Source organism: Pipistrellus kuhlii, unplaced genomic scaffold (genome assembly GCF_014108245.1).
Source record: "Pipistrellus kuhlii isolate mPipKuh1 unplaced genomic scaffold, mPipKuh1.p scaffold_m20_p_1, whole genome shotgun sequence".
NCBI lineage: Eukaryota > Metazoa > Chordata > Mammalia > Chiroptera > Vespertilionidae > Pipistrellus > Pipistrellus kuhlii.
In genome coordinates this window covers 114,503,646-114,525,797 of record NW_023425404.1, presented here as the reverse complement: position 1 = coordinate 114,525,797, position 22,152 = coordinate 114,503,646, and the positions used below count along the sequence as shown (strand labels likewise).

The 22,152-nt window shown below is 36.9% G+C and overlaps 1 protein-coding gene across 1 annotated transcript in view; it reads right to left on the bottom strand.

Moving 5' to 3' along the window:
• Window positions 1-2,058: 2,058 nt before the first annotated feature.
• The window catches only part of GPR158 (G protein-coupled receptor 158), a 327,705-nt gene continuing 307,611 nt past the window's right edge, over window positions 2,059-22,152 (bottom strand). The window contains exons 8-11 of the mRNA XM_036460202.2: window positions 11,524-11,662; window positions 10,902-11,007; window positions 7,165-7,311; window positions 2,059-6,407 (exon numbers count right to left, since the gene is read on the bottom strand). Coding sequence (XP_036316095.1) covers window positions 4,953-6,407; window positions 7,165-7,311; window positions 10,902-11,007; window positions 11,524-11,662 — 1,847 coding nt within the window. The 3' untranslated portion in view covers window positions 2,059-4,952. The remainder of the gene's footprint in view (window positions 6,408-7,164; window positions 7,312-10,901; window positions 11,008-11,523; window positions 11,663-22,152) is intronic.

The following is a 22,152-nucleotide window of genomic DNA, read 5'->3' as shown; positions in this document are numbered from 1 at the left end:
AAAACCACATGGTATGTTCGGGGGAAAAACTCTTTACAAAATATTTCTCTTGTATGCTCAAAAGCAGGCATTTCTATTCCCCCTCCTGTGGTTGTTTGAACTGAAATGGGAGTGTGCTCTATTAACAGCTGTGATGAACCATGTATCTGCATATTTAGCTTACTTCTCTTTCTAGAAATGAGACAATTGTGCAGCACTGACCTTTAACTATATTTTTCTCTCATTTTCCATTTTCATTTGATCAAACAGTTTTATTTTAGACAAGTATTATTTTTACATCACCAAGATAAGAAAGAGAGGGGAATGAAAAATCAATTCATAGATTCCATTATCTGCCTTTCAACCAGTTAACACCAAATTAGAATACACAATGTGCTTGAAATTGGCCTTGAAATTTCCAAGAAACAAATATTTAAAGAGAACATGATCAAAATTGGAAGGATATTATTTCTGTCTTTGTAACTATTCAAGGGGAAAAGGATGGAATAGGCTGATATAATAAACTCTTAAGTTACTTGCATTGTTTTAGAACAATAGATTTGCATGGTTATTTTGTGTGTAATAAAGTCAATTTCTGATAGAAATATGTTCCTTAGGTATTTTTAACATAAAAGTTCTAAATTTAGAGTAAAGAAACAAGGTCTACCTTTATTCATAAATATATATAAAAAAAAAACCCACACACACAGCCATCAACTTAGCAATTCTAACAAACGCTGAAAAACTCCATTTGATCATCATACAAGAAAGCACAATAAGATTTTCGTGATTTGTTAATCCCCACACACTTTTTATCTTTGCCATTCAGGCTCACTCAAAGAGCTGAAACTACTGATTCTGTGTATGAGTGCTGAGAGTCCATAGACTATGGAACACACAATGCTGTGAAGAGCTGGGGAAAGGGCATTCACTATGAATCCTTAAAAGCAAAGATCGCAGGGATAAGGTAGATCCGCTCCCTCCTCTGTCCTCTTGTCACAGGGCTTCTTTTCCTGGAGCTGCCTTAGACAGCGGCCACTTGCAGATAAGAATTGAAGTCCATGCTGCAGCAAGCCCTTTGCTTCTTTCCTAGCCTTGTTTGTTTATCAAGGTTTCCCATGGCATGAAGCTGGTGTCCTATTTCACAGCTTTTCTCACAGAAGATGACATAGGGTCTATTGATCCTCAGCGAGGGATTTTAAAATGTTGGAAATGATCCAAAATGTCCACAAACGTAAGGACAATATTTATATTTGACATATCAATAGATACTAATTACTGATTGTTCTGACTTTATCGGAGTTTAAAAACAATAAGCCCATTTGAAGATGCTATTTTGATGAAATAACCAATAATCTTTTCTTTTCCTCTTTAGACCTTCTCTTACCCTGACTCCCATATTAGTCTTCTAACTGATCTAGCTGCCTCTAATCTCTTTCCACTTAGGTTCATTTCTGGGTTGCTTCCCAAATGATCCTCCTCATACATGACTTTGTTACTCCCCCTGTTAAAGATTTTGACAGCTCCCAGGATACCAAGATGAAGTTGTAGTTAATCTGAAGCATGGCATGCAAGGCTGTGCACAATTACCTTTCTGGCCTTATACTCTTTCCCTTTCATACCTGACGCCTCTGTGGAATTTCAGCCTGGTGTGCCTGCCTCTCTATTAAGCCTGCACCGACTTGGTGACTTTGTCAGAATCTCCTCTCTATTACCACAGCAGTGTCTGGGTACTCTTATGGGATGGGCTGTTATTGGATCTCTTGTTCATCTAAAGATCATCATCACTGCTTAGCTGATTGCCTGGTATGTGTGTTGAGTAAATTTAAAAAGGTAGCTTAAGGTAGCTAGAGCTTTTGTAAGTCAAAAGCACTGGTCCTAACAGATTTTTTTCGTTCTGAATGATTACCTGTATATTTTGAGATCTCATTTGGCTCATCATACATTCCTATAAATAGGCAATATGAGAATGTATGTATATAAGTGTGCCAAAGCCAAAGATATCTAGGATTCTTTCTAAAGTAGGCTAGGGAAAAATAAACTTAATTTTCAATAGATGGACATACAAATCACCACAAATCACTTTCATATAAATGTTTTATTGCAGAGATGTTATAATTATTTACATGCGGCAACATGTCACAACATAAATTTACCAAACATTTCATGATGGGATGCTGTAGGTTTCAGATAATAGTTTCAGAATAACCACAGAGTGAGTGAATAGACTTATAGCTTTATAGACTCTACAGCTCTTGGTTACTAAATGCTAGAAGTCAAAGGCAGTGTTTTCTCAGTCCTACCTGTCATCACTTGCATGCAGAAACTTATGAAGCAAATACAAGAGAGCTGTCAAGTTTCAAATCCATATTGCCACCAAAGTTTACAATGGGTTGAGTTATAATTCATGTTGTAACACATTTAATTCTGGCATAAAATATACAGGTCTATTAAATTGGTATAAATCTACTTATTTATAAACCCTGGCTTAAAAACAAGGACAGGATGCAGCCTGCACATGCACTGAGAAGGACAACCTAGCAAGTGTTTGTGACCTTATTAGTGTTTATTCACTTCCTTGTTATTAATCTGGGAAAATAACCTCAAGAATTATAGATGATTTTAACTTCTCTTGATGACAAATAATGACAATGAATCTCTAGGAAAGACCCTAGGCACTCTTGCTGATTTATGCTGGTGGAGAAAAATCTATAGACTAAGGTGAACTTTGGCAAGTCTTCTTTAAGCCACACCTCAAGCACGATCACTCTGAAGTGCAATAAAAAGTCACTGATGCTTGGCTGCTTATTTCTCAAAAAGTGAATAAAGTGCTAACCAATCTCAGACATAAATTAAACAAGTACATGGATCTAGAAACAGGTACACAAACACACCTTAACAGTATTTCTAAATTACCAAGTAGACAGGCCTGATTGAAAAGGAAGGGAAGAGGAAATAAATAAAGGAAACACACAGAAAAATAGAATTTCTATGTCTTCAAATCTATCCACAAACCTGAGTAATGCACAAAGTGAGGAACTGGGTGAGGGAGATTTGTGCACAGCTTTGCAACATGGTGAAGGGCTCACTTACTCCTGAATAAAAATCGTTGAGGAAGTTTTGATAATGAATGCAAAGAAGTCCTCATTTTTATCACCCACTGAGAATGTGATTCTCTAAGAACAGCCCTGTATCCACCTCTGATTCCCTTTCTCATCTTTTATCCTCTTAGCATGTGTTCCTCGCTGCTCATGAAATGAAAAAGTTACTTCTGCTGGAAGTGTCCTGGCCAGATAAGCCATTGAGATGTCAGTGTTTAGGGTGTGAGAAATGGAAGTCTGGGTCCCATGTTTAAGTGACTCATCTTTAAATACAGTAAAACTGAGCTTTGAAATAGAATCTCCTGCACAGTCACATAAGAAGGGCCAAATCAGCAATTTAGGATTTTCACACCAAGTTGCCAGTGTGGAATGAAATAAATTGTGTAAAATATGCTTTGGGGGCTGTTTTGCCTTGCAAATAAATCTCTGCATTTTAAATTTTGAACTAGATGGCTCACAATGGCAATTTACAGGACTTGTAAGTTTTCCAGTGCTTGGGAGAAGGATGAGCCCATACCACCTTATAGGCTTGGAATAAACCGGGTTATAAATCTCTTTGGGATCTGAGTCCAGCAAGTTCTAGCCCTAGCTGAAGCAATGAATAAGTGTCTATGAGAATAAATACTTTAAGGTCATTGAAAATATTCTATATTTAGTATGCACAATAAAAATACACCCATATAATAATATTGATGTAGTCGTAATTTTTTCTTTAAAAAAATAACCCCTTGAAAGTGCTATCAAGAGCTCCCTTTCCTTCTGATTTGAAAGGCAAATTTCCTGGCTCTACAGTAATTCTCATGCCATTCTTAGAGTCTTCCCTTTCCAATGGTAATAATAATGCACATGTATTGTTCTCACTCTTAGCTTCTTCCTTACAAAATGCTGCTAAGTATGAAATACTAAAAGAGTTCAAAGGGACAATTAATTGGAATGAAGGCATTATCTATCTCTGACTTCAAACAATAATAAGTTGTCCTTAACTAATTGAGACATAAGACTATGTAGGACCATTTGATCTCTGATATTAATAATAAACCTTCTCAATTTGAACAAGAAGTGCAAAACAAGTAACTTGTACTAAAAACCCTGATTAAGACAGTATAACAAACCATGAAGTGAAATAATAATTCATCCAAATTTGCAATATATAAACCGCAAAACTAAAATACTTTTTTCATAACAATTATGACTTCCCAAGCCAGAGAAAGCTTACTATACTTCAAGAATCAACTAAAGTTGATAGATAACAGGTATTCTGTAAGTTGCAAGAACAATTGAGTAGCTGAAGATTGCATAAATGTTTGTCACATAATATCAAAGTTATTTGCAAAAGTTATACAATCTGGAATGCTTGAATATGAGACACAACAATGTACTGAAACATACATTTATAAGAAAATGAGAGCAATCATTGATATAAAAGGTAGTTTGGGATGCATTAAGTTAGCAGTGCTATCAAGGTTATATAGGTAAAGTAAGTTCTTTCTAATCAGCTACTTAGAATTTCTGTCATATTCATTTATATCTTCTTCTTTGCAAATCTCATACCTCTTCCTTGTCTTGCTTAGGATCTCCAAAGTCCCATGGGTAAATATTGGTCAGGGGAAGACATTGAAGGCTACTTCCTCTAAACATGCTGAATGTAAAGATTTTCCTAGTGCTACAGGGAAAGACTCTGGGGACAGTCTAACTTCCCCATGATGATGTCTCTCTGTCCTCCTTAGTTTCCTTCCACCCATGCTTTCATGTTTTCCCTGATGGGCAAATACTCTTTGGGAATTTTTGATCCTTCTATCTTCAGTCTTATCAAATTCAGGATTTCTTCTTTTTCTTTCTGGGGAATGCTACTTTGAAAGTATCTCAGATCTCTTATTTTTGAGACCCTGCTACTTTATTTGCATTTGAAGTCGAAGAGGCAGGTAAAGCTACACTATTGTCAGCATTTGGTTTATCAGGGGACTCAAACTCCCAAGGACACACCTCAGCTCGCAATGTGAAAGGCTGCTGAAAATTATTACTTGGATTGTAGGAGGATGTCTTATTTTCCTGGTCTCCTATTTGGTTGAGATTTTCATTCTCTATTTTTGTTGCTACAACTCTGGGGGGCAGTTCTTCATATTGCCCAGCACACACAGTGGCTGCACAACGCTGACCACCATTCTCATCTTTGGCTCTCCCTGGGGGAACCTGAGTCTTAGAAATCAAATGCTTCTTCTCTTCAAAAAGGGTCTGGCCGTGGCTCTCCCAAGGGCAAACCTCAGCCTTGTCTATGCTCTTCTGGTTGGATTGCTGACATAGTTCCGTTGCCTTAGGCTTGTGATGAGATTTCTCCTTTAAGGAAAAGGTTGGGTTTTTCTCCATTTCAGAGGCCGCAATAGATACATGCTTTTGAACCTTTGATTCTGAAGGCACAGGACCAGGGGTCAGGTCATAAATCTCCCAAGGGCACACTTCCCCGATGTCGCAGCTGTTCTTCATCTGGGTGGTGCCTGGGCTCATGTCAGAATTGGCAGTAGGGGGGTTGGACCTTTGTTGCTTCATAATCCCAGCTTTCTGATGTTTTCTTGGCTCTTCCAGATTATTAGAGTTTTGAGGGAGAGAATCTTTAGTCTCTATGTTATCTGAATTTGAGTGTTTTCTGTTTGTCTCTTTATCTTTTGGCAGAGGTTTCTGGGATCTGGCACGTTCTTCCACACCTGGTGGTTGGGTTTTCCCAGATAACCCAAGAGTCTTCTCCTTGGCACTTGCTATGACACTGAGAGACTTTTGTAACATGGATGTTCGGGGATGCCCCCCTGGTTTCTTCTCTGAGCTGAGGTTGTGAGCGCTTGCTGACTTACACACCAAAGGCACAGACTCCGTGGACTCAGCCTCGCTGTTTTCTTTCGGTGTCTGTGTTGGTTTGTTACTTGACAGAGACTCCAGTGTGGACTTTTCTGTGGCTTCCTCTTCTTGACTCTCAGTGGGTAAGCTCTTGGACTCTTCCGTTTGGTCTCTCACATGATCGTAAGTGCTGTGGGATTTCTTCACTGAGAAGACTCGGTTTTTCAGGGATTCCTCTTTGGGTTTCCCAGTGTTACCTGAAGACTCTTGCGGGTTCTTCCTAACAAGGGCAGTGCTTTTGGCCATGCTGTGATCTGCGAATTCCTTGTCTTCTTTGGAACACTGCCTGCTGACTGTCTCTGGGATCTCGGTTATACGCCTCATGATTGATCGGCCTAAGCCCTTCTTTGAGCACCGCTTTTTCTGGAGGTGGGGGTTATTTGTGATCATCTTCTTCCTTTTATATATTTCCAACTGGGTATAGAGTTTCTTTAGCTCATCCTGCCAGAACAAGAGTAAATTCACAGAGGTGTGGAATTTAGTGTTTCAGCCAAATGGTCATTTTAATTCAATAAGCTTGAGCTCTTTATGGAAATTGTTTAGCTCTTTCTACTCATCAACTTTCTCCACATTCTTACTTTCTGATTATATCGTGTTTTGTTTCGCACAGAGTTGACATGTTAAGACATACACCCATGCATGCTAGTCCTGCTTTATGGAGCAAGAACTTTGAACTTGCAAATTTTGTGGGCCAGACAGAACCTGGACCATAATAAAACATACCATATTGTCTACTGATAAAACGTATCCCTGCAATAATATTGGAAACATCATGTAGCCATTGATGAAGTTGTACCTAATGTTAGATTAGGTTTAGGGGATAGCAAACCATCGAATACTAAAAACATCTTTCTCCAAATGCTGACATATTGCCACATATTATTTTAATTAATCCAGGCTCTCTTCTCACAGCAAAATATCATAAACCATATTATGGAACATGTATAACAAGCTCATAATTATGGCTGTCAAAAAGTTAGTTGAGCCTATCAAGATTGGTTTGTGCACTATAATTTATACCATGATTACATGTTTTAGAACAGGATTAACTCTTTATGTCTTCAGTTTGTACATAAGCACACACTTTCTCATTTTCTTTCACATATGCACACACATGAACACACATATACACCAACCCACGCATGTTTGCCAGTATAAATGGGACTAATCTGAAATAAAAAAGAAATACTGGTATTACCCGGATGTCCTCTGGATCCAAGCTGTGCTCGCTCCAAGCTGAGTTGATACTGCTGTTCAGGTAGGATCCAGACCGGCCCATGTCTAGCTCATCCTCATATGCTTCTGTAGCAATGTCATCTCGTGGATTATTGCTTGAATGTGAAAACTGAAATAGATATTCAATCTGAGCTCTAGACATTATTGTAAGACATAGCACTTTCATAACAAATTTCTGAAAGTCCTAATGTTATTATCATTTCTTCAGCTTAGATGAATTGGTTCATTAAACTCTTTACCAAATTTTGCTGCTCTATTAGTGTTTTGCTTTCCATGTCACACACTTGAGGTACTTCGTTCCCTGTTTGATTTTTGTCTAGGCTCCCAGTGTCAACTTACATTTCTCCTCTTCCATAATATCTGCACTTTGTAAAGAAGTACAGAATGCACAGAAATATTCTCTGAGAGTAGCAATTTAGACCCAGTGACAGCTAGATGGGATTTTATTTATTTTATTTATTTTTATTTTTATTTTTTTAGCAGTAGGGTCTACCTCATGTTTATCATGTTGCTTCACATAGGGGAGGGTGTATTTCACCTCTGGACACAATTGGCCCTGATCACAGAAATGTGACTTTCAGTCTACTACACATAGCTTTTAAAAAGTCTACTTTCAAAAGGTGAAGGGAGTAAGGAGTACAAATTGATAGTCATAAAAATAATCACAGGAATGTAAAGTATAGCAGAGGGAATATAGTTGGTGATATTGTAATAAGTATGTATGGTGCCAAGTGGGTACTAGACTTATTGGGGGCATCAACTTGTAAGTTATATAAATGTCTAATCACTATGTTGTGCAACTGAAACTAATATAATATTGCTTGTCAACTGTAATTTAAAAAAAATTAAAGTACTTTTTAAAGGTCTACTTTTAAGACCCGAGGAAAAGGTTATCTGCATTTCATTCTCACAGTGTTGACAGTGAGGTCTTAAACAAGCATGGATCTCTCAGCACAGTGCTGCTCAGCCTAAAGAACTCTGGGCTACATGGTATCTAAGTACAAAATTAAAAGAGTCAGTGAAATTATCTATTTTTTTTTCTCAAGCTCATTATTCTCAAGTCCCTCCTTCATCATATTTTGACATATTTTTATTATTTTCATGTGATGTTTTGATATTTTTCAGTTTCATGTGTTCTTGCTATCTCTATTTTTCAAAAGGAGAAGGGAGGAAGAGTGAATTGGGTAAATGATGGAAAGCAGGGAGAAGTAAAACAACTCAGCCACTCTTTACACAATATGTAAATCAAGTGATTGTCCTGTGAAAATTGAGAGAACATAGAGAACATGGGTGGATGCTCTTCTCCCAGCTTGTCATTGCCCAGCAGCTATGGCTCAGTGGTTGAGTGCCAACCTATGAACAAGGAAGTCATGGTTTGATTCCCCATCAGGGCACATGCCTGGTTGCAAGCTCAATCCCTAGGTCCCCCTGTAGGGAGCATGCAGGAGGCAGCAGATCAATGATTCTCTCTCATCATTGATGTTTCTATTTCTCTCTCTCTTTCCCTTCCTCTCTGAAATCAGTAAAGCATATTTTTTAAAAATATCAACAGAACACCCTTTGATAATAGAGATATTTTAATGTTATTGTCTATTAAAATATATGGGTAGGAAAGTAAACATAAATATGAGATACCATGTGAAATGGTAATTTTCTTTTTAAGTAACAATGAATGGTTTGTAAGTGGAACTGGCTGAGAAACCAAAGAAACTGATGAGCCTTTCCTGCACTATTCTACTTATGTTTGTGGTTCCAACATGTGCCACCAACTTAAGGCTGAAAAGATGAATAAAATATAGTCCCTGTCCTGTAAAATACCCCATGCTACTAGTCAAATCACCTGGAGCTTATTTATGAGAATGAAGGTTTGTGTTTTTTTTCCTTTGAGCAAAGGCTTAGAGACTACCTTGAGTTTAAGAAACAGTTATTTGACAGATATTGTCCACTTTCTACTTTTTAATTTTTATTTGTGCTTATTTCTAAAATAGTATTTCAGATATTTATCTTTTCTTTCTCATCCTGTCCTCCAGAATATAATTACCATAAGAGCACAGATTTTTATCTGTCCACTACTATATTCCAGGATCTAGAATAGTGCTTAGCAAAGCCCCTCCATACTTTTTTAAATGATCTGTTATTGAGATATAGTAATTCACATGCCATAAAATTATACAATTCCATGGTTTTTAGTGTAGACACAAGGTTGACTTACAGAATATTTTCAATATCCCAAAAAGAAACCTTTAACTCATTAAGCAGTCATTTCCATTTGTCCTCTGCCCAACCTTAGCCCATGACAGTCTCTAAAGTGCTTAATGTCTCTATAGAGCTGTCTAACCTGGACTTTTCACATAAGTTGAATCATACAATATGTGGCCTTTTGTGTCTGGCTTCATTCACTCAGCAAAATGTTATCAAGTTTTGTACAAGGTGTGGCATGTATCAGTGCTTCATTCTTTTTTATTGATGAATAATATTCCACTGTATGGATATGCCACTTTTATTTATACACTTATTAGTTGATGGAGATTTGGGTTACTTCCATTTTTTGGCTAGAATGAATAGCACAGCTATGAACATTTATGTACAAATTTTTGTATGAACCTATGTTTTCAATTTTCTTTGGACCTCAATAACAACTTATTGAATGAATGAATAAATAATCTGAGTATACATACATCTAATGTTATCATATTATGCAAAGTATAAAAATGGTTAAGATAAGTCACAGTAACAGACTAATCCATGAGAATTTGGCCTTTTGGTATAATTGAAATAAGGAAGAAAATAGGTATTTGCTTTTTAAAAATAATCATTAGGCCTTTTCAATTAGGCTGCATTTTAATGTGTGGTTAAGTCTGAGGGTTGAGATAAAGCTTGGGGTGAAAGACGGGAAATCATAGTTCTTGTTTCAGCCATGCTAATAGTATTGGGTGGCAGTGATCAAGAATGAGCTCTTGTAAAAGAGGAAATAATGATAATGCTATCATTTATGTTATCTGTTTGTTCTCTGATATTTTATTTCACTCCAGGCAACCTTATTGCTATCATGATCTTGTCATAGATTTGGAAACAAACTCAGGGAGATAAAAAGTCTTGGCTAACATCATATTATACAGTTTGTCTGGGGTGAAATCTGAATTTAGGATCCATGTATTGAGTCCTGGCCCATTTGCCTTGCTTCATTATGCTGACTACATAAGTCTTTGTCATAATCTATCATTACTAAGCAAGGTTTTTCTATGCACAATATTATAATTATTTCTATTTAAATAAAAAGTACCCGAATGTTTAAAACAATTTCTCTGAATATAAATCCAAAATAAGAGAATTCTTAGAACAGTATAATTCTCTTTTAAAAATTATTTTGATGTTATAGCTACTATGAAAGCCACTTTGAACTCATAATAGTTAAAACATAACTGGATATTGAAATGCTTGGAAAAGGACTAAAACAGATGATGAGATTTGTACTAATTGTCATTTAACAATTATGTGACATATTTAATAGATCCCCAAAGAAAACAGACATCTGGTTTCCTGAGGAGGGAGCTTTAAAAACACTTTAGATGTCAAGCAGATCCCCCCTCCCTGTGCCTATATATGTGCCTATAATGCCAGGTCGTTTCAAAGAAGAAACAACTTGAGGCTCATGTAAGATAATTGTCTTGGAAGAGAAAAGTAATGTCAGAGGAATACCTTTGGAATCAAAAGTAACCCAATGGTGACTGTCACAGTCAAATGAGTATGTGCAAAATACAGCATCAACATCCAATCAGACTGAAGCCTTGAGGCAAGGACAAATCTGAAATGAGAATTCACCAGGTTAGCAATCTAACAAGATCTCTATGTAAAACACTAGAAGCTTGGAAGCTCTATTAAGAAAAATAAAAATAGAAGAAGGAAAAAGAAATTTTACTGTTTCTATGACATATTTTCATCACAGAAGAATGAAGGCCTGGGCAACCCTAATTGAATGCATAATAGGAGGTCATGGTTTGATTCCCAGTCAGGGAACATGCTAGAATCGTCGGTTCGATCCCCATTGGTGCAGGAGGCAGCCAATCAATGATTCTCTCTCATCTTTGATGTTTCTTTCTCTCTTTCCTTTTTCCTTCCTTTTTCCCTCTAAAATCAGTAAAAATATATATTTTTAAAAACTATATTCATTTGCCATTTCTGAGCCAAAGAAATTTATAAATATATAATCATCTTCCTAAATCTTTCCATTATTCATCTTATCCAAATTTTGTTATTTAAATTAAACTGCAACACATCAGAAATATAAAACAATTATTTTCTAGCTCTACAGATCACTTGCCTAATTGTATGGAATATAGCAGATATAATCAGCTCATTGTGAACTGCAACAGCCATATAGCGTGGCTCATGAAATGCTGATGGGACTGTCCGCACTGCATAGCAGAGATAAACACCCCACAAGAGGAATAAAAATTCAGCTGTGAGAACAAAAACAAACAAACAACTTTCCGTTAGTTTTAAAGGTGAAGAAAAAAGTAATATTTAAGTCCTTTAGCATGCACTTTTTTCTATTATAAAAACATAAATTTAGAAATAGATGCATATAAAATATCATTCACATATAAATATATATTCAATAAATTAATTTAAAAATGTTATTCAATGTAAAGAAGATTTTTCAAAGGTATATTTTAATTATTATTTTTAAAACAGTATTTGATGCCTCAGATTACTTTTTTTTGCTAATATCTGGGTTTTCACTAAAACAATTATAAAATAATTTTCTACATTGCTGACCAAAGTTTAAGATGTTCACAGAATATCTGAATCAAAATAAAGTCATCGGGCAACAAAAGCCTGGAATGTGTTTTTATGCAACTTCTAGAAATTTAGCTTATTACTGTGTTGAATCTATTGTAGTTCAATATATAACAAAATCCATTGCCAGAAATGTGAGAAAACAGGTTGCTAAACATTCAGTGGGATGTTTTGTAAGTGAACCATTATTTCTTCACATCTATCATATATTTTGTGGGTGGAGTGCTGAGGGCTTAGTAAAATTCACAACCAACTTGTTTGTTGGTTTAAACAGGAAGAGACCAACACAGAGTAGCAGTTAAGAAAGACTTCAGAATCACACTGGACCTGTGTGGGAATCTGGCTCAATCCCTGATTAACTTTGTATAATCTGAATTTAGCTTCTCTGGCCACAGTTTCCTTATCTGAAACATGAGGATAATAAAAGTACATATTTCATGGTATTACATGCTAATGAAATCAAATAATATATATAAAGCACTTAACATACTATCTGCCACAGTATGTTATAATATTAATAGATACATTAAGAACCCCATAAATGTTAAATACATGCTTCTTATTGTTTAAAATCCCACTTGATCTTTTTCCCCCTAACTGAACATTGCTATTTTAACTATTTATGACAATAACCTTTACAACTCATTTTATTTGTCTTACTGACATGACCTCATTGAAAGATAATATCTAATTCATAAAAAGAAAGCTCTAATTTGAAGAAAACATTTTATCAATGCATTACCTAGAAGTAACTACTTACATACTGAAACACTGATATCCATTCTCTTGTGTTTTACCTGCCCAATTTTTAGCATATTTCTACCAATAGGTAGTGCCCCAGTTATTGAAAATCCCTTAAAACACAATTGTCAGGAGTTAGTCTAAAGACCTGATATACTCAGAAGCTAAAGGAAGAAATTAATTCACTCAAACGTCTCTATGAAGCTATTTTTGCAATGGTTTTGCCTCCAGAACACAGGTGTCCTAAAAACCACTGCTAAATGTAAGCCAAAATAGGAAAGGAAAAGACTCATATCAGCATCCTTATTGCACATGTAGATTCCAACATCTTTTATAAATGTGGTAGGATCAACAAAAGAACCATTGAAAAACTTGAAAATAAGGCTACTGAGACGCAGAAGGGCTCCTTCAAGTATGCCTAGGTCTTGGATACACTGAAAGCTGAACATGAGTGTGGTATCACCATGGGTATCTCCCTGTGGAAACTTGAGACCAGCAACTATTATGTGACCATCATTGATGCCCCAGGACACAGAGATTGTATTAAAAAAACATGATTACAGGCACATCTCAGGCTGACTGCGCTGCCTTGATTGTTGTTGCTGGTGTTGGTATATTAGAAGCAGGGATCTACCTCAAGAATGGGCAAACCTGTGAGCATTCCCTCTGGCACATACAACACTGGGTGTGAAACAACTAATTGTTCACATTAGCAAAATGGATTCCACTGAGCTGCCTTATAGTCAGAAGAGATGTGAGGAAATTGTTAGGGAAGAACCTGCCATGTGGAAATTGGCTACAACCCTGACATATAGTGTTTGTGCCGATTCCTGATTGGAATGGCAACAACATGGTGCAGCGAAGTGCTAACTGGCCTTGGTTCAAGGAATGGAAAGTCGGCCATGAAGATGCCAGTGCAGTGGAAGCACGCTGCTTAAAGCTCTGGGGTGCATCCTACCACCAATTCATCCAACTGACAAGCTCCTGCATCTGTCCCTGATGTTGATAAAATTGGTGCTGTTAGTACAGTCTCTGTGGGCAGGGGGGAGAACAGTTCTCTTAAATGTGGCATGGTGGTCACCTTTGCTCCAGTCAATGCTCAACTGAAGTAAAGTCTGTTGAAATGCAACCAAAGCTTTGAATGAAGCTCATCTGGGATTGTATGGACTTCATTGTCAAGAATGTGTCTGCCTAACCAGTTTGGCTCAGTGGATAGAGTGTCGGCCTGCGAACTGAACGGTCCCAAGGTTCAATTCTGGACAAGGGCATGTACCTTGGTTGTTGGCACATCCCCGGGGGGGGCGGGGGGATGCAGGAGGCAGCTGATAGATGTTACTCTCTCACAGATGTTTCTAACTCTTTATCCCTCTCCCTTCCTCTCTGTAAAAAATCAATAAAATATATATTTTTAAAATGTGTCAAAGATGTTTCTCCTGACAACATGTCTTGTGATAGCAAACATGACCCACCACTAAAAGCCGCTTCACAGCTCAGGTGATTACCCTGAACCATCCAGGTCAAATCAGTGCTGGATATGCCGCTGTGCTGGCTTGTTACCCAACTCACAGTGCTTACAAATTTGGTGAGCTGAGAAGATTGACCATCCTTCTGGGAAAAATCTGGAAGATGGCCCAAAGTTCCTGAAATCTGGTGATGCTGTCATCATTGGTATGGTTCCAGACAAGGCCATGTGTGCTGAGAGCTTCTCTGATCATCCTCTGCTGTGCTGTTTTGCTGTTTGTCAGGTGAGTCTCTTAATTATTTTTTCTACCCTTGTCCACATTCAGGGGTCTTCAAACTTCTCTCATTATGAGAATCACCTGGTGGAGTTGTTAAAACACAGATTCCTGGATCCCAACTGTAAGAAGTGCTATCAGGAATCTGTGTTTTAACACCTCCACCAGGTGATTCTCATAATGAGAGAAGTTTGAAGACCCCTGACATAGATGATAGTACCAGAACTGAGCACATGTACACATGATATAATAAATATTTGTTGAATTAAATGAATAGAAATGACATAAACTTTATAATATTGAGATGTACATTTTGTTACCTTCCATTGCATCTCATTGCAGGGCCCATTTATGCCCTGAAGATGAAATTGGCATCATTACTAAGAATGACAAGCCCTATTTATAGATGTGTGTATAGAACCATTATGTGCATACATGGTACTGCTTATAATACTCAAGAATAGTGAATGCAAAAATATTAAACAATACTAACACAAATATATGCTGTAATTGAAAGATTCATATATAGCTGAATTATAAAACTATCTCCTACCAGTATTGCAGTGCTTTTTTATAATGTTACTAGAGGCCTGGTGCATGAAATTCATGCACGGGGCTTCTAACCACTCACCTTCCTGCCTGATTGCCTCTAACTGTCCCCCTGCCAGTCTGACCTGATCACCCCTAACCACCTCTGCCTGCTGGCCTGATTGCCTCTAATTGCCCACCTCTGTTGGCCTAGTCGCCCCTAACTAGCCCCCTCTGCCAGCCTGGTTGCCCCTAACTGCCCTTACTGCTGGCCTGGTTGCTCCTAACTGCCCCCCGCCCCCAGCCGATCTGGTCACTTTCAACTGCCCCCCACTGGCTTGGTTGCCCTAATTGCACCTCCCGCTGTCATGGTTGCCCCTTATTTACTCCCCTGCCATCATGGTTGCCCCCAAATGACCCTCCTACCAGCCTGGTTGCCCATAACTGCCCCCTTGCTGGTCTGGCCACCCCTCACTGCCTCCCTGCTGACTGGTTGCCCCAACTGTCCTTCCTGCTCACCTGGTCATCCCTAACAGCCCCTCTCTTTGGCCTGGTTGTCCCCAAATGCCCCCTCACCAGCATGGTTGCCCCCAAAAGCCACCCTGTCAGCCTGGTCACCCCAACTGCTCTCCCCTACTGGCCTGGTCATCCCATGCAGCCTGCTGTTCAGTTGTTTGGTCATCCCTCACTAACCCCCCTGCCAGCCTTGTTGCCCCTTACAGCCTGTGTTTGGTCATCCATCTGGTTGTTTTGGTTGTGACAGCCCCTGGCTTTTCATATATTAGGATACTGAAAATTTTGAAAAAGTAATTATTATGTTAGTGTTCTACAATGGAACATTATATTTAAAAGTATAAAACAAAATATTACTCTGTAATAGCTAAGCTGAACATTAAAAATCATTTCATTAGCAATATCAAACAATATGCTCTAGCTGAAAAACAATTTATCATTCAAAGTACCAATTAAACTAAATGTGATATATAAGATTTGTGTTGGGGAAAAAAATCAGTTTCATATAATTAACTTCAGACTAACTCTATAATTAGTAAAGAAAATATGCAGATGTTACCAAATTTTGCAGTGCTATTACGTGGGAGTTGAAATATCTGTTGTGCTTCTGCTTTAGAAAATAATTTCTGCTGTTAAATTATTTTGATGGAAGGCACAAATACAGTTAAAAATGGAATTGCATTTATATTTAAAGAACAAATAGGACTCAGAAAACTGATGTTTTTTTTTAATTTTTAATAAAGGATAGCACTCAGTTTAAAAGTTAACTACCATAACCTTTAATGAATTAATGTACCATAATGAAAGTAATCCCAGGTTGTCTTTCCAAAGGGTTAAGCAAAGAAGTGAGAAGGAATATCAGTTCTTTGACCCTGAAGAGGTCTCTGCTCTGGGATCTAAGACCACCCACGAGGGCGGAGGGAAAAACAACTTCAAAGTACAAATGTCTCTCATGCTGTAGTGCCTTGCTTTGCCACGCTGCAAAAACATTTTGTGTTAATAACATTTTACCCTTTTTAGCCCCTGTGAAAGTTATTGTTACATGCCCTAAATAAATACATATTTCAGTTTTTAATTTCTAAGTGTTTCTTTAACGTTCTTTCAAGTTATGCTTTTATTGTAATAATATAATGGGCAGTGCGAAGTTATCATTGACTATTAAATCAAACAACTTCAATAATGCTTCCAAACAGCTCAAATTCCAGTGTTCTTGGATTCAGCTGGCACACAAGAAGCCTTGGTGGTCTGGAGGCTTACTTGCCTTTTCTTTGGTTACAATGACAACCATTAGAGTTACAACAATGAGAATGATAATGTCTGAAAGAATTTTAAACTTAAAAATGGCTTTATTAGACCATATAGTCTTGGGGTATAGTTCTAAGGATGTATATTGCCACAAAGGGGATGATGGTGAGTTACTGTTATTCTGCTTGTCAAGAAATCAATTTATTCAGTGTGGGACAGAGAAGCATAAGATGGGTGTTGCAACATATTTCACAACCAGGACAATGGAGAGCAGAATGTCTGGGAGCAGAGAGCCCCAGTGGTGGGCAGAGCTGGGCCCTGGGACACACATGAAGAGAACTTTGTTCCATCCTAGCTGAGCGCACTGTGTAAGCAACAGAGCAGGGCTGGAACCCAGGCCTCCTTGGTCCTTGACTATTGTTCTCAAAATACCTCCATGGGATGACATTTTCTTGAGTACTGTTAACAAAGGTATATATAAAACCATTGGAAGTATTTTTATCCTATTGAAGAAAACAAATATTTTTTCCAAGCAATAATTGTTTGTATTTTAAGCAACTAATATGCAAATTACAATGCCAGATTATTAAGGGAGTTTTACTTGGAAGTGCTTTTTGTCCTCTGAATCTGACCTGGTAGGTGTCATCTGTTGAACATGTTATGCACTGTGATAAATGTGATATGTATATTATCTACATTTATGAAGGTTTTATCGTAGAAATTGTGACTCCTTTAAAAAGGCTGGGGCCAAATTCTAAATGCTGAAATTTCAAGGTGGGGTCAAAGATACTGTGTGGTAATATTAAGAAATAATACTGTTAGTCACAAGAACTCTACAGATAATATAGTAACTTGATTATTCTCTTACCCACTCACTGCTAAGTCGCTATAAAGTAAGAATTGCCATGAACAGTCACACATTTGCATGCTGGCTTTTCTTTATTATTTCCTTTCACACATCTCTAGAACTTGGGTCAAGTTCTGCAAAATCTCCTCAGCATCTTAGATGGGAAAATTATTGAAAGTATACTTGATTCTCTCTCTGGTAAATACACTTAAGATTTTTAATGTTTGATATGGGGTGACAGAAATTTAGTAAAGCCCAAGACTCAGAGCTATGGACCTACATTAAAGTTCATGAATGTGAGCGGAGTTCACAAAGCATAAGATTAGAGACCTCTTAGGGATTATGGGGTCAATGCCAGGGCAGCATGCTATGTCTTCTAGTGATGTTCCTCCCACCTCCCTCCCTGCTGTTTGCATGTGTATTGTTTTGGAAAGGGGCTGGCATTGGGATTATTTGTTAACCCTTTTAAATGTACTTTAAAATTTGAACCTGTTGTGAATGGCTGTCAGCATTGCACAACTCACCTCAGCTTGGGCTCCACTATTAGGAACTCAGACATTCTTCTTTGAAGGGCTATCTTGAGTGCTTTTAGAATAATTGTAGTGTGTGTGTGTGTGTGTGGTGGTGGTGGGGAGGAGTGTTATATTTTCTGTTTAATTATATTCTACCTCTGCGGAAAATATTTTACTTCCTTGAGGTATAGTTATTTGTATTGTGCTAAAGAGCAAAGAGAAAGAATCAATTGATTTATTTCATACTTGGGTTTTATACTTATAGTGTCATTTTCTCTTTAGGAAGGTAGGACCATTTTAACTTTCTTGTTAAATTTTAGCTTATAAATTCTTGGAGACAATTTTGCTGAGTTAGGCTTGGCTTGGGACATTATCTGACCACAGAGTAAGGATTCATGTAGTCATTACAAATCTGCTGTTCCTTTGGCCAAAAGATCTCTAAGAGTGAGAGTCCTTTTAATACAGAAAAAGATCTGCCAAAATCTTTTTGACAACTGAGTTGTTTAAGTAACAAAAGAGCTTTTTTTTCCCCTTCTAGATGTCTCCCCCTTTTAAAATCTCAGAGTTTCATAGGGGAGATGAAATCTCCTTAGAAGAAATGGGAGTCACCACAGATAATTCAATTTCTCTTGCTTCATGTTCCTCACATGTTGTCCCAAGACAATCTCCACATTTATTACATTTCTTGAACTTCCAAAAGGAAAAACTGGCACTAGAGTATAAAATTAAGATGCCAATTAATTTATCATCTGTCTTTTAGCATTATACAGATACTCTTCAAAGAAGTAAAATATTTTTGGAAGGGGGAAGTATATAAATAAGCAAGAAAACACCTCCCACTTCACTCTTTTTAAAAACTGAAGCAAGATCTTAAAAAAGTGTGTGTTTCTAGTGCTATAGCCCAAGTCAAGTCTTTTATCCTTCAATTAAAAATTAAAAACAGATTTTAAAAAGGGAACAAGTGATGCAGCATGGATTAAGGCAAGTGGTACATTAGAATAATGAACATTAAACTGAGTCAGCTGGAGAGGAATTCTAAATCTATTTTCTCCAATACTCATTAAATGGTGCTTAAATTGCATTTCACCTGTCATAACATGGCCTAATCTTCTAGGGTAATTAAGTATTTATATCTTTAGAAACAATTGCTATTTTAGAATTTCCCTATATAACTCAGTTAAAGAGTTACTGTATTCTTCTCAGTTTCTTCTAAACACTTACATATTACTAATTAATATACTAAACATATTGTCTGTTTTGTGTGTTTAAAATGTTTTACCAGGAAAAAGGAGAATAAATAAGGAGAGCATGTCAATGAACAAGAGAAATATAAAGATACTGGAGACCTGGTCCAGGAAAATCATGCACTGGGGGGAAGGAGAGGGGTCCCTCAGCCCAGCCTGTGTTCTCTTGCAGAACGGGACTTCTTGGAGGATGTCGCCTGCTGGCAGTTAGACATCCCTCTCACAGTCCAGGTTCTCTCACAATCTAAGACCCCTCACTCCTTACCATCTACCTGCAACGGAGGCAGGAAAGGCTCCCGCCACTGCCCCTCTGCTCACCAGCCATGAGCCCAGCTTCTGGATGAGTGGGACACTGACCACCAGGGGGCAGCTCCTGCATTAAGCATCTGCACCCTGTTGTCAGTGCTTGTCATAGTGACCAGTGATTTCACCTTTAGGTCAATTTGCATATTAGGGTTTTATTATATAGGATTATTTTATCTAGTAAAAACATTCTATGTAAAATTCATAGAAATTAATTAGTGCTTTTGAACAGTGTGGTAATCAATGTTGTTATATCCTGAAAGTGATAAATATTTTAAAATTTCTAAATGGAATGTGAAAACAAGCCTGTCATACCTATATAATTATTGCTTAGATTTATTTTTGTCTTTCTTTCAAATTTAGTGAATAAAATATATAGCAAGGGTATTGAGCTCTGCAGTTTCCAAAACTACAAATACCTCATGTATTGATGAACTTCTCACAAGTAAGAAATGATGAAGGAAAATATTAAATTATAAAAGAGTCCTTATCAGGGACTAGTCTTTAGATAATCTAAATGCAGTCAAGAAGAGTTAGCCAAATCAGTGACATAGAAAAATATAGTGGCTATTAGAAGATAAAGGAAAGAAATGGAAACCTAGATAGAAGTTTTATATAATTTATTGTGCTAGAGAAAGCAGCAAAATAGCTTTATTCTCATTTATATCCCTTTTTTTTAATCATATCAGAATATCATCACATAACTTCCAAAGAAATGGAGGAAGCATTTCAGTGCTTGCCTAAATCTACACTGAAGTTGGACACAGACATTTAGCCATGGTAGACTTAGAATGAAGTCCTAAATGTCCCTGATGTCACCACCTATCACTAATTTTTCTGCATCCTTGTTGTTTCCTGTAAGTTATGAATTTATTAACTTATTCTAATGTATCTTGCTCGCTGGACAGTCAGTTCAGATTATGTTCTGAATGAGTAGTCAGACATTGACTGCTAACCAACTAAATATATTAAAGAATAAATTCTACTATATCACCATGGCTACTACTAATTTTCGGTATTCCAAATGTGGAAGCCCTATACTCAGGTACCCTAAAGTCAACTCTAAATCTAGGTGTGGGGATGTGGTCTTCTTGAATCTAGGGGTGAAATTATAAAGGTTAATTCATGCATGAGAAGTTAATTTTACTCATTTATCCATTTGTACCATCCAATTGTTTTACCTTTTATAATATGACAAATTTTAATTATATTTTAAAATATCCTGAACATGGACAAATGATTGCCAATTTACCAACTAGGGTAACTTGATTTAGAAACAAACAAACAAACAAAAATCTTTGGTAATTCTACAACCAGTAATTTTCAAAATGAGTATGACTTGGGATATTTATTTGATTTCTCTGTTAATTAGGACAATGTTTCCTAGAATCAATCTCTTTACTCTTTATATAGCTCTAGGAGAATGGTTAAAAATATATTTTTTTTATCATAAGCAAATCAGCCAAAGATCCTGTATGTATATATGCATAAACCCATGGATACAAACAATAGGGTGGTGAAGGCCTGGGGCAGGAGTTGGGGATAGGCTAGAAAAGGTCAATTGGGGGGAGGGGGACATATGTAAAATTTTAAACAATAAAGATTTAATTAAAAATAAAAGAAATATCCTCATTCCTTGGGTGAGGATTAAAATACTACTACTACTACTACTACTACTACTACTAAAGGCAAATTTGATAGATAAAAGAGCAAATCAGTTTTATTCTACTTTAATATTTATAAATACATTATAAATGGTAATTCTGATTTGCCATACCAAATTAGTATCAATCTCTTACTTTGACTATTGGACAAATTGAAGGTAAACTTTCATAAAAGAGCTTAGAATAGCCCTAACTGGTTTGGCTCAGTGGATAGAGTGTCAGCCTGCGGACTCAAGGGTCCCAGGTTTGAGTCTGGTCAAGGCATGTACCTTGGTTGAGGGCACATCCCCAGGAGGAGGTATGCAGGAGGCAACTAATGATGTTTCTTTCTCATCAATGTTTTAAACTCTCTATTCCTCCCCTTCTCTGTAAGAAAATCAATAAAATGTATTTTTTTTTTTAAAAGAGCTGAGGATAAATGAAGTTTATATAACTTGCTCAAAAAACCCATCCCCAAGTATTAACATACACTTTAACCATTAAAATGAAATTAGTGACAAATGTGTTACTCCTGGATTTTTAGACTGAACATGTTACCTTACACTGATCTAATTCTGAGCATAGAAAATACACAAGATAAAGGGAGTTGAGCTCATTTTGTATTCTTTCAGCAAATACTTATCAAGAGCCTACAAGTAACAGACACTTAGTTAAGTGTCAGGAACAGAGTGTGAACAATTTGGTCAATATTGCTAAGGAGCACAGTAACTAAGTTGGGAGAGAAAAAAGGCTGAACAGATGTAAGAATTCTTTCTTTTGCCTTCAGTGAGCTAAAAATAATATATTAACTATACTCAGAAAAATTCAAAGTTCTGAG